Below are 13429 nucleotides of genomic sequence, written 5' to 3' on the forward strand. Positions count from 1 at the left end.
ATAAATAGCTGGGGATATAATATGATGCAGGAAATAATGGAAAAAGAAAGCAAATTATGAAGGAACAAGTCATGGTCCTCACTTCTCCTTCACTGCAGAAGCATATAGTGACATAGTGCATTCATCATTCTCCGATATCTGGCTGCAATAATACTTAATAGAATAACTGAATGTGAACAACTGCAAAGAGTCATTTCTTTTGGGAAAGAGATTGTTCTCTGGGCCCATTTTTCCTAACCAGTATATGAAGGAATGAGCCATCTGAGATCTAGAAATTGGGGAAAACAGTTTGTTAGGATGTAAAAGGGTACATCAGCGTTCAGGAAGCAGGGATAACAGAAATTGCTACTGTTTGTAGGAGACAGACAGTGTTTAAAGCCTAATTAAACTTTTGATTTTCAGGCAATATTTGGTGTCATTAATACATTTTGTAATATACTTTATTCATAAATTTTGGATCTTTTCTGTGAAATCCTGTATTATTTTTTTTTTACTCTGTCCCTCATTTCTGAATTGAGAGCTGTTCTCTGCTTCTCACTGAATGTCAGGCCGGATGCAGATAACTGTGCTGCAACCGGCCTACTGTGATTTAAAAGCACAGTCTGCACACAGGGAACACGGGGATGCCCCCTGTGTGCCGCCCATGCACAGGCCGTGCTTCCTTGGTGCCTTTCATTAAATGAATAGGAGCCATGGATCACAAAATAGGACAAGAATAGGACATGTCCTATCTGATGCAGCCCGGACTATCTGCCCACATACAGAACCGTGAAAGTCACAATCGTGTGTACGGGCCAAGAGAAAAGAAAGGGTCAGTATGCTCTCCCTGAAATACACGGATAACACACTGACCCACAGCACAGTCGTCTGCAATTGCTCTTACTGACATTCGAATTTACCCTGAGCATTTTGAAGTTTTGGTTATCCCAATCCATTCAGCCATTCCAAAGATATAAGCCCTTTTAGAATTGAGGCAAAGCAGGGTATACTAGACACATATGCGGTAACGCTAGTGTGGCTTCTTTAGGGGCAGGTTCTCTGTGTGCTGTATGCCATACTGTGTTACCAGCCACTCGGCTATTATACCCTAATTTGCATCAATACTAAAAAAGGCTTATATCTCTGCAAAGACTGAATAAATATAGCTGTCCAAGTGTCTCTCAGAAAAAAGTAAAGCAATACCATAAGAGACATATCAGCACAGTGCAACACTATGATCATTTCTTTAGATTTTACAACTCCAGTTTGCAAAATTTGGAAGCATAATATTATGACCATTATGCCTTAAATAAATTGAATTTTCCTTGTGGCTTAGACTAACAAGCTGTAGCTTGACTGCTGATTGGATCTACAGGAAATTTCTATTCTGAGGCTTACCTAAAGCAATTTTTTTGCAATGATGTTCAACCTGTTATGTAGAGTTTAACTATGGTAACATAAAAACACTTGGGACTGTGAAGGAATGGAGTTTACCATCTGGATGCTGTTTTGTGTCATTTCTGTGACTGTAACTACTAGGACAGAGGCTCTAATGTAAGATCTATATCAATAACAGCAGAGGTAAACCTACTAGAAACCAATGAAGTTGCCTTAATAATCTGGATGGATCACACCTCAGTAAAGGCAGTTCATCGTAACGTTGCTGCCTGCTGCTGAAGTTTAACGCTTCTCAGCAGCCTTATTGTTTCCCTCTAATCCGATGTAAGCGGCCAGCGCTGGTTTTATTACTTACAGCTGATCACAGCCTCGCTTAATTACAGGGGTGGGAGGCAAGTAATTGCTCAAAGTCTCCATAAGTCCCAAAAAGATATTTCATAGCCGATTGTTACAGGCATCCAAAAGGAAACTGTTCCCAAGAAATATTAATGGATTGGCAGTTTCTTCGACATTTACATATGAAGCGAGCACATAATTGTCCAAAAACATCTGTTCAAAATAGGGACATGCCAAGTAACCATGCACACAGAACAGACCATACCAAATATTTCCATGGCATTCAAAACTTCCTGTTCCAAATGGAGGATTACGATGACCAGGATATCATTATACAAAAATAAGGAACAATGCTGTTCTAACATGATCCTATGGCCATTAGACAATGTGGTTAAACCAGTCTGTAGGCTTCAGCTGTATCATCCTGATCAAGAACCATCAAAATGAATCACGAAGAACTAGCTATAAATATATATTGTGGCCCTTGCAACTAAAGGTCCTTTTTATTTGCTGTAAACTTTACGAGTAGCTGTAGTAGTTGTGATAATTTGCCAGGCCTTTACTATAGTTTTCTTCACTTGCTGATAGAGTGTGGGTCTTTCTGCCTTAAGTTTTGTCTTAAACAGATTAAAGGTATTCTTGATCGGGGTAAGATCTTGTGATTGACTCAACCATTGCAGGATGTTCCACTTCTTTGCCTTAAAAAATCCCCTGAGTTGCTTTCATAGTCTGTTTTGGGCCATTGGGCCAATCAACCTTGCTGCATTTTGTTGAATCTGAGCAGAAAGTATGTCACCGTACACCTCAGAATTTACCCTGCTACATTTGTTTTCTGTCACATGATCAATAAACATTGCTGACCCAGTGCCATTAGAAGCCATACATGCCATCACACTAAATCCAACATGTTTTACAGAAGATGGATAGATTTTGGAGTGCTTTGGATCAGGAGTCGTTCCAAAGCTTCTCCAAGCTTTCATCTTCCCATCACTCTGATACTGGTAGATATTAGTTTCTTGCTGATTAGTAGTTTGCACCTTATAGTAAACCCTCTGTATTTGCACATTTACGGATACGATGACTTTCTGGAGCGTGTTCTTCACTTCGGTGGACGTTCTGAAGGGGTTTCTCTTCACCATGGGAAAGATTCTGTGATCATCTACCATTGTTGTCTTCCATGGATGTACAGGCCTTTTCGAGTTCTCAAGCTCACCAGTGAGTTCTTATTTATCAGAGAGAGTATTGAACTGTTGATTTGGCCTCTCCTAACTCTTCCGCTATCTTTCTGATGGATATGTTTTGTTTTTTTCAACCTAATGATAGTCTGTTTCAGTTCCATTGAGAGCTCCTTTGACTGTACATTGTGGGTTCACAGCAAGAGCTTGCAAATATGACACTTGGAATCAACTCCAGACCTTTTACCTGCTTAATTGATGATGGATTAATGAGAGAATAGCCCATGCAGGCCATTAAATAGCTACATATTACAGAGCTGTAATTCCTAAACCTTTCCTCCAATTTGGATGGGAATACCCTCACATTAAAGCTGAGAGTCTGCACTTCAAGCCCATATTGATTATATAACTGAATCTTGAATATGTTTCGGCAAACAGCTAAAATGCCAAAATTTGTGTCACTGTCCAAATATTTCTGGGCCAAACTGTAGGAATTTCAGATGGATAACATGTAAATTATTTGTCAATGGTAAAATTGTGAAAGCAATAGTCTTGGATTACAATACTGTAAAATTAAAATGGTAAATTACCAACTAAGCTTTGCCATGATTTGTGACCTGATCAGGCTTTCTATTATTGGTTGTGGAGATCAGTCATTTGGCATTAACCACTTTAACTAAAGCACTTGACAATGATTAATAACTGAACACTGCTGATGAATCAGCCATTGGTCAGTATTTGTTATACATGTTGGTCTGAAGAAAAGGCACTGTCTATTGTCTATCTGTTGAAAATCCCAAGCCCCTGCCAAATGCAAAAGGAAAGTAGAAAATTATGTGTTAAGGTGAACACAAAAAAAGTGATTTATTCACCCATACTTCATTATTTGTATGGTCAACAATTAATGTATAGGCAGGACTCCAGAACTCATCAGAAGCAGAAGTAATAAACTACATCACATGAGCCTTTTCAGAGCTGAAAACTGGTTGACAGTTTGACCCATATGATGCACTGTATGACACCACTTCACTTAGAGGAAATGTTTTCACTGGTCCAATTACACTAGTTTAAGTCTATCAGGGTGTCACACTGATGTTCTAATTAATTGCAAGAAGTCAGTCATATGGGTAATTTCTCTTTAAATACATCTGGGTGTTACAGCTAAACCACAGCTGCAGTCACTGCTTGGCCACCAATGTCTTCACTCAGAATTATTGGGATACACCAATTAACTACAGCCTATTCTCTTTACTGGCCACACTGCTTCGCTGTTATGATGCAGCCACTAATAAAAAATAGGCTTTACGTAACCGTGTTTATTGATTTTGCTTAGTTATATAGTGCCATCATAGTCTAGACATTTACCGTCACTGTGCCATCCACACTAAACTCACTATCAGTATATCATATTTCCCCATTATGGGACTATTAAAGGATTATCTTATCTTATCTTTGGAGAGTGACTGGAAACCAGGGTACATGGAGGAAAACCTCACAAGCATGGGCAGAATTTACAAATTTCTTGCAGATGTTATCATTGCTGGATTCAAACCTCAGACTCCAGCGCTGCAAGGCAATAGTGGCAGCTCCAGCACTGACTGTGACGGTGGTGCGGCTGGAACACTGTGTGGCAGACCAAGAATCCCCACCTAGTTGGGGTTTCGATCGTAGAGGTCATCAGACCATTAAGGAGATGTGTGCCATTTCTAAGACTAACCTCTGTACAAGATTTACAATAAAAACAACAGTAAAATATTTAAAAAAAACTAGAGAGACTAATTTTCTACTCCCCCCCCCCCCCCCAAATATCACGCCTGACCTTCTTAAGCTGTCAGTATATGCTTCGATCTCAGAGGAAAACACTAAAATGTTGACTTTTTTTCCTTTGAGAACATCATACAGTGTCTAACCCGTCTCCAAAAAAAAAACACTGGGGAGGTCTGTGCAGTGGGCACGGATGGGGCTAGAAGTGACAAGGGACTGTTCGTGTAACTAGAAATTCCCATGCTTTATTCAAATAATCTGGAGAAGACTTCAAAGTCTCATCTAAATGGAAAAGCCCTAGAGCACTGGAACTTGTGTTTCACCACAAATTATGCAAAATGAAGGCCGACTTGGCTTTATGACAGAATCAGGCACTGAATCCTCAATTGCAAGTATGCAAATGAAAACAAATCCATCCCGAGACAAGGAAAGCAGCTTGTGTCAGAAGATAATGTATATAGGGGCCAGCGATATCCTCTGCGACGTCTACTACCGGGAACTAGACGGGCTGTCAAGTTTCTGACTGCTTTTAAAAGTTACAATATCAATCACAGTTTTTTTTATTTCTTATTACCAGAGAGAAAGAACTAGCAGATTATCATGATTAATGCTGGAAAATCTGATTCTTTTGTACAGTGCTTGACCCATATAATAAACTGTACTGTGATAAGTGCGTTGACATTGCTGAAAATTCTACGATTATCAAGTTCAATTTTGTCAGAGAGAAAGCCGGCAGTCATTGTACAATGCAGACTTTCTCACTGATTCTAGGTCACGCTATTGCAGCTTGAGGGACACCAGGGAAGGGTAATGTTTTCCAGTTGTGGAAATTACTGGCGGAAAACAATTGTCTGAGTGCAAGTTCTATTTGGGAAAGGTGGTTTATAGTGCTTGTAATGTGCATTCCATAAGAGCAATAGTTTATACAGTTGCTTTTGCACTGGACAAACCATTTTCAGATTACATTTTGTAACTTTTTTTTTCTTCATGAATACATGCCTTATGTTATGTTTGGTATACTGTCGGTTTTAATATACAATGGACAACGTCCAAAACTATGAAAGTGGAAAACTGAGGAAACACCAGGATCCTCAAAAACCCAGTGCCAAAGAATTTGCTAATATACTCAAATTATGATATATAGTTGTAACTAAAATCTCTCACTAAAACTTGTTAACCAAAAAAATAAAAAAATTAAAAATAAATTAAAACCAGTAATAGACTGACATAACTGTAAACAAGAATAACGTCCTGATGTGAATTTCCTGCTTGGAGAAAAGCAGATCATTGCCAGTGTGTTTGTTTTTAGAATAGTAACTCATGCCAATGTCCTGGTATGATCAGCTATGCAACCAACCATTCAGCATGCTCTCAAAAACTTCCAGTAACCACCAAATGCATTCAGTAATCTAAGCCAATAGATATAAACTTTAAGGCATATGTGCTTAGTACTGTCAGTGTAAATGCAACATGAACTCGCAGGAAGAGCGTAAGCTCGGTCACAGGCTGCCATGTTTATAATGTAGTTGCCGCCCAAGGCCAGTCAGTCAAAAACTGCATTCTTGTCTCTTCTGACAGAAACCATACCTAACAGTACTGCAGTCAACTGTGCTCTGACATAATGCATATGAGTGGGAAAGATAATGTAAGACCTTTGGAAACAATGGACAACTGCAAAGCTAATGCCCACAAAAAAAAAAAGAATTAGAAATAAAAGACTGCTGAAACCATCACAAGTGAGTGCTAAAAATCTGGGACAGAAATGTAACATGAGTAAAGTAATCTAGCAAGAAAAAGGATTGTGACATATGCGCGGTAGAGTGAACCATGCCTTGGCAAAACCAATATTCATGATTGCCAAATAACAATGATATCACTACTTAGTGTGACGGGGTCACACAAAAGTATGTGTGATCCTGTTCTGTACAATTATATACTGCCAAAAATTCCTTCCTCCAATAGTCTTATTGGAATTGATTAGATACTGTGACATTGCCAGAAGCCCCCAAGCCATCAGTTGCCTGCCATCCCACAAGTTGAGGCAGATGTACATGTATGGAGGGGTCTGTCTCCTATACCCAAAATAGCCAGTTGTTTTATGCATAAAGTAACTGATATTAAAAATAAATGCTTGACTGCAGAATACAGATATCACAGAAACATTACATCAACTAGAAAGTGGACGCAAGTATGACCATACAATAAGAATATTCAGTCCTCTGATCCACAAAACCTCATTTCTACAGTACACAGTTGAATATTCACTCCTAACATACCTTCAGAGTTGAGTGTGATCAGAGTCACATTATTTCCCATGTTTGAGTTTCCCGAGTGACCACAGTTAGACAACGTATCACTGGCTTCAGACCCACTGTCATCATCGTTGTGGCTGTCCTCTGGAGCCGGCACTTTCACTACGATGGTATTGTGCCTTCTTCCACTAGAACTGGAACACAATCAGACAATGCTTCTTACAAAGAACCCAGCTGTTCATGACCACGAGCAATATCAGTCAGTTCAATATCACTATTAGTCTGTGCAATGCTATACAATACAAATGTAGGACAAAACATGCCCCCTAATAGCAGAGTAAGGGTGAGGGGGAATTAAAAAGTGGAAGAAAATGATAAGAAAAATGACTATACAAAGAAAATTTGCTATTTCAGTTCAATAGTTTAAATTTTGACTTCAAAGAAGCAGCTGATATGCGTATTTCTGCTAAGCCGCCCTCCCCTCGCATATTACTATATTACTTTATATGGGGGCACTACTTGTGGAGATACTGAGGGTGCGTTTATATGGCATATAGTGGCACTGACATGGCATTGTGGAAGCCATTATAATGTAGTGCCAAAAACATTACACAACTAAAAGGAGATGTTGGGATCAAATGAAACTTTATAGCTGTGTATGTATTGATGCTATAGGTAAGTGGCTAATGTTAGAGAAAAGATAACTTTAATGAGGAAAATTTTACAATAGAAAGAATAGAAAGGAGAATCTAGTACCCTTAGGACACAGATGGTCTGCCGTGACACCAAATCTCTTTCTGCTAGGTGCCTCAAAAAAAAGGTGACTTCCCGGAGTCCCAGAACAGTGGGCAAATGTTCCCAACCTGGTAGAAAGTTTCTTCCCCTATTGGGTTCTTTTCAAATGTAATACGGGTACATAAGATGCTAGACATATCTTGAAAAAGGGCATGACTGACACATTACATGACTGAATCACAAAAACAGAGGGATGACACAAAATCCCAATAGAAATTTTGTTTCTCCACTCTTCACATCAATGATGGACATCAAGTGATAGGTCCCATGCCCCCCAACACCACCTTCCTCCAACAACCCTAGTACTTTATAATGGGGTCTGCCAGGGTTACAGCATTGTCTCAATCTCATTGATGAAAAGAATAGTACTGTTGTGTTATTCTTTCCATCAAATCTGACTCAACTGCTGAAAAAGATGCCAAACACAAAAATGATCTGTGAGTGTTAGTTATTTGTACGTATGCATGTTACCTATTAAGCATATTTTCCAGGCTTTCTGTTGCTCTGTTCATTGAATCCTCCTGACCCTCCAGTTTGGCCACTACAGAGTTCTGTCTTTCATTATTCAGGATTACCGTTGTTTGAGGTACAACACTATGAGAAAGAGAAATTGACATGATAGTTAGAGAGTGCCTGTCACTGGATTGACTTTTCAGGATTAATTTGTGTGTGTGTACATGAGGAGTGACACTTCTTATATTGTAAAACCAGATAAGCATACAAAGTAATGTGCATAAGGAATTAGATATCTGACCCACAGAGCTCTCTGTAGCTCTTTGCAGCAGGAAAAGCTATTGAATTACCACCATGACAGAAAATCTCTTTTTTGTTATTGAGAATGACAGATAGGTATTAAAACAAGACAGGTGTGACCACAGCCCTATTCTTCATCTCAATGTTGTGAGATTTAAGGAATAATACCAATACCGTTTTCTGTGACAAAGGTAAACAGTTACCAGTGCTTTTCGACCATCAAAAGGGGTCAAGGAAAGGCACTTCAGCCAAACGAGAAGTTAAACAGGTTGAGCAAACGCTCATCTTGGAAAAGTCTGGATACAATATAGTATAGAAATTGTGTTTACTGCTTTGGAGCTGAATCTGAATTTCTCAGTTAAATTACCTACAATTTTTGGAGTATGTGGCTAAGCCAAGTTGTGTCAGTTCCCGGATTTTTACACTTATCGTTTTGCAGAAGTTTAGCACATGTCACAATATTCCAGTACTCTGATCACTGCCCCCAAAACAAACATCTCAACCAGGGAACTGGTCGGGCTTCAGTTTCCGAGAGCTCACCACACAGTATTATTAGTCTACTTTGTTCCACATAAAAACACTGGCATACAAGGTGGAAAAATAAGCACGATCAGCCACAGAGGTAAGCCCAAGATCAGTTTTATTGACAACAGATCCTTCACTCAATTGACAACTCTAAAACATTTTCTACCCTCGTCTCAAAACTTCAAAAGAAAAAAAAGAAAAAAAAAAAAAAAAAGACTGTGAAAAAGAAAACAAAGGCCAGGAAAAGAGCTTATTTTACTCACATATTAAAGCAAAGTCCAGTAATAAGAGATAGAAATTGGAGAACTAGAAGCCCTAAAATGTTGTTATCACAATAACATGATATCAATGTTGCTCATATTTCATTCATGTCCATAGCAGTGAACAATACATAGTATTCTGCTAAGTTCTTTGTTATGCACTGAGCTGAATTTAACTATTCCCCTTTTTCTGTATTCAATAAGACTAGTGTACGTTACCTGTATGAACACTAAACTGCATTTGTGTAGATGCGATGCAGCAGGATTCAAGGATCTCAGCAAAACTGAGCCCAACTCTCAACACAACTCAAGTATAAGGAATAGAGATGAGCGAACAGTGTTCTATCGAACTCATGTTCGATCGGATATTAGGCTGTTCGGCATGTTCGAATCGAATCGAACACCGCGTGGTAAAGTGCGCCATTACTCGATTCCCCTCCCACCTTCCCTGGCGCCTTTTTTGCTCCAATAACAGCGCAGGGTAGGTGGGACAGGAACTACGACACCGGTGACGTTGAGAAAAGTAGGCAAAACCCATTGGCTGCCGAAAACATGTGACCTCTAATTTAAAAGAACAGCGCCGCCCAGGTTCGCGTCATTCTGAGCTTGCAATTCACCGAGGACGGAGGTTTCCGTCCAGCTAGCTAGGGCTTAGATTCTGGGTAGGCAGGGACAGGCTAGGATAGGAAGGAGAAGACAACCACAACAGCTCTTGTAAGAGCTAAATTCCAGGGAGAGGCTTGTCAGTGTAACGTGGCACTGACGGGCTCAATCGCCGCAACCCAGCTTTCCCAGGATCCTGAATGGAATACACTGTCAGTGTATTCCCGTATACCCGATATATACCCCCGATACCCGTTCCAACGGTGTGCCCCCCCACCTTCACCCCAGAAACACCCTGCAAGTCCCCTAGCAATAGAATTGGGGCTATATACACCCACTATTTTTGCTACTGCCATATAGTGCCATTGTCTGACTGGGAATTCAAAGAATATATTGGGGTTACGTGCACCCACAATTTTTACTACTGGTATACAGTGCCAGTTTCTGACTGGGAATTCAAAGAATATATTGGGGTTATAAATACCCTCATTTCTTGCTACTGGTATATAGTGCCATTGTCTGACTGGGAATTCAAAGAATATATTTGGGTTACGTGCACCCACAATTTTTACTACTGGTATAAAGTGCCAGTTTCTGACTGGGAATTCAAAGAATATATTGGGGTTACAAATACCCTCATTTCTTGCTACTGCCATATAGTGCCAGTTTCTGACTGGTAATTCAAAGAATATATTGGGGTTACGTGCACCCACAATTTTTACTACTGGTATACAGTGCCATTGTCTGACTGGGAATTCAAAGAATATATTGGGGTTATAAATACCCTCATTTCTTGCTACTGCCATATAGTGCCAGTGTCTGACTGGGAATTCAAAGAATATATTGGGGTTACGTGCACCCACAATTTTTACTACTGGTATACAGTGCCATTGTCTGACTGGGAATTCAAAGAATATATTGGGAATACAAATACCCTCATTTCTTGCTACTGCCATATAGTGCCAGTTTCTGACTGGTAATTCAAAGAATATATTGGGGTTACGTGCACCCACAATTTTTACTACTGGTATACAGTGCCATTGTCTGACTGGGAATTCAAAGAATATATTGGGAATACAAATACCCTCATTTCTTGCTACTGCCATATAGTGCCAGTTTCTGACTGGTAATTCAAAGAATATATTGGGGTTACGTGCACCCACAATTTTTACTACTGGTATACAGTGCCATTGTCTGACTGGGAATTCAAAGAATATATTGGGAATACAAATACCCTCATTTCTTGCTACTGCCATATAGTGCCAGTGTCTGACTGGGAATTCAAAGAATATATTGGGGTTACGTGCACCCACAATTTTTACTACTGGTATACAGTGCCATTGTCTGACTGGGAATTCAAAGAATATATTGGGAATACAAATACCCTCATTTCTTGCTACTGCCATATAGTGCCAGTGTCTGACTGGGAATTCAAAGAATATATTGGGGTTACGTGCACCCACAATTTTTACTACTGGTATACAGTGCCATTGTCTGACTGGGAATTCAAAGAATATATTGGGGTTATAAATACCCTCATTTCTTGCTACTGCCATATAGTGCCAGTTTCTGACTGGTAATTCAAAGAATATATTGTGGTTACGTGCACCCACAATTTTTACTACTGGTATACAGTGCCATTGTCTGACTGGGAATTCAAAGAATATATTGGGAATACAAATACCCTCATTTCTTGCTACTGCCATATAGTGCCAGTGTCTGACTGGGAATTCAAAGAATATATTGGGGTTACGTGCACCCACAATTTTTACTACTGGTATACAGTGCCATTGTCTGACTGGGAATTCAAAGAATATATTGGGAATACAAATACCCTCATTTCTTGCTACTGCCATATAGTGCCAGTGTCTGACTGGGAATTCAAAGAATATATTGGGGTTACGTGCACCCACAATTTTTACTACTGGTATACAGTGCCATTGTCTGACTGGGAATTCAAAGAATATATTGGGGTTATAAATACCCTCATTTCTTGCTACTGCCATATAGTGCCAGTTTCTGACTGGTAATTCAAAGAATATATTGTGGTTACGTGCACCCACAATTTTTACTACTGGTATACAGTGCCATTGTCTGACTGGGAATTCAAAGAATATATTGGGAATACAAATACCCTCATTTCTTGCTACTGCCATATAGTGCCAGTTTCTGACTGGTAATTCAAAGAATATATTGGGGTTACGTGCACCCACAATTTTTACTACTGGTATACAGTGCCATTGTCTGACTGGGAATTCAAAGAATATATTGGGAATACAAATACCCTCATTTCTTGCTACTGCCATATAGTGCCAGTGTCTGACTGGGAATTCAAAGAATATATTGGGGTTACGTGCACCCACAATTTTTACTACTGGTATACAGTGCCATTGTCTGACTGGGAATTCAAAGAATATATTGGGAATACAAATACCCTCATTTCTTGCTACTGCCATATAGTGCCAGTGTCTGACTGGGAATTCAAAGAATATATTGGGGTTACGTGCACCCACAATTTTTACTACTGGTATACAGTGCCATTGTCTGACTGGGAATTCAAAGAATATATTGGGAATACAAATACCCTCATTTCTTGCTACTGCCATATAGTGCCAGTTTCTGACTGGTAATTCAAAGAATATATTGGGGTTACGTGCACCCACAATTTTTACTACTGGTATACAGTGCCAATTTCTAACTAGGAATTCAAAATGCGCAAGGCTCCCGGAAAGGGACGTGGACGAGGCCGTGGGCGAGGTCGGGGGAATGGTTCTGGGGAGCAAGGTAGCAGTGAAGCCACAGGGCGTCCCGTGCCTACTCCTGTGGGGCAGCAAGCATTGCGCCACTCCACAGTGCCAGGGTTGCTTGCCACATTAACTAAACTGCAGGGTACAAACCTTAGTAGGCCCGAGAACCAGGAACAGGTCTTGCAATGGCTGTCAGAGAACGCTTACAGCACATTGTCCAGCAGCCAGTCAGACTCTGCCTCCTCTCCTCCTATTACCCAACAGTCTTGTCTTCCTTCCTCCCAAAATTCCGAAGCTTTACAGAACAATAACCCAAACTGTCCCTGCTCCCCAGAGCTGTTCTCCGCTCCTTTCATTGTCCCTCAACCTGCCTCTCCACGTCACGATTCCACGAACCTAACAGAGGAGCATCTGTGTCCAGATGCTCAAACACTAGAGTCTCCTCCATCTCCGTTCGATTTGGTGGTGGATGACCAGCAACCCACCCTCATCGACGATGATGTGACGCAGTTGCCGTCAGGGCATCCAGTTGACCGGCGCATTGTGCGGGAGGAGGAGATGAGACAGGAGTTGGAAGAGGAAGTGGTGGATGATGAGGACACTGACCCGACCTGGACAGGGGGGATGTCAAGCGGGGAAAGTAGTGTGGATGTTGAGGCAGGTGCAGCACCAAAAAGGGTAGCTAGAGGCAGAGGCAGAGGTCAGCAGCTTAGGCGAAGCCAGGCCACACCCGGAATCTCCCAAGATGTTCCAGTTCGTACCCAGCCCCGAAAAACTCCCACCTCGAGGGCACGTTTCTCGAAGGTGTGGAGTTTTTTTCAAGGAATGCGCCGAGGACAGAT

General features: G+C 40.5%; 1 protein-coding gene across 1 annotated transcript in view; it reads right to left on the bottom strand.

Annotated features, from left to right (window-relative positions):
* BANP (BTG3 associated nuclear protein) overlaps positions 1-13429 on the bottom strand; it is a 361989-nt gene that overhangs the window by 253265 nt on the left and 95295 nt on the right. The window contains exons 5-6 of the mRNA XM_075282162.1: positions 8171-8293; positions 6929-7098 (exon numbers count right to left, since the gene is read on the bottom strand). Of these exons, the coding sequence (XP_075138263.1) occupies positions 6929-7098; positions 8171-8293 (293 nt within the window). The remainder of the gene's footprint in view (positions 1-6928; positions 7099-8170; positions 8294-13429) is intronic.

The sequence above is a fragment of the Leptodactylus fuscus genome, chromosome 7 (assembly GCF_031893055.1).
Source record: "Leptodactylus fuscus isolate aLepFus1 chromosome 7, aLepFus1.hap2, whole genome shotgun sequence".
Classification (NCBI taxonomy): domain Eukaryota; kingdom Metazoa; phylum Chordata; class Amphibia; order Anura; family Leptodactylidae; genus Leptodactylus; species Leptodactylus fuscus.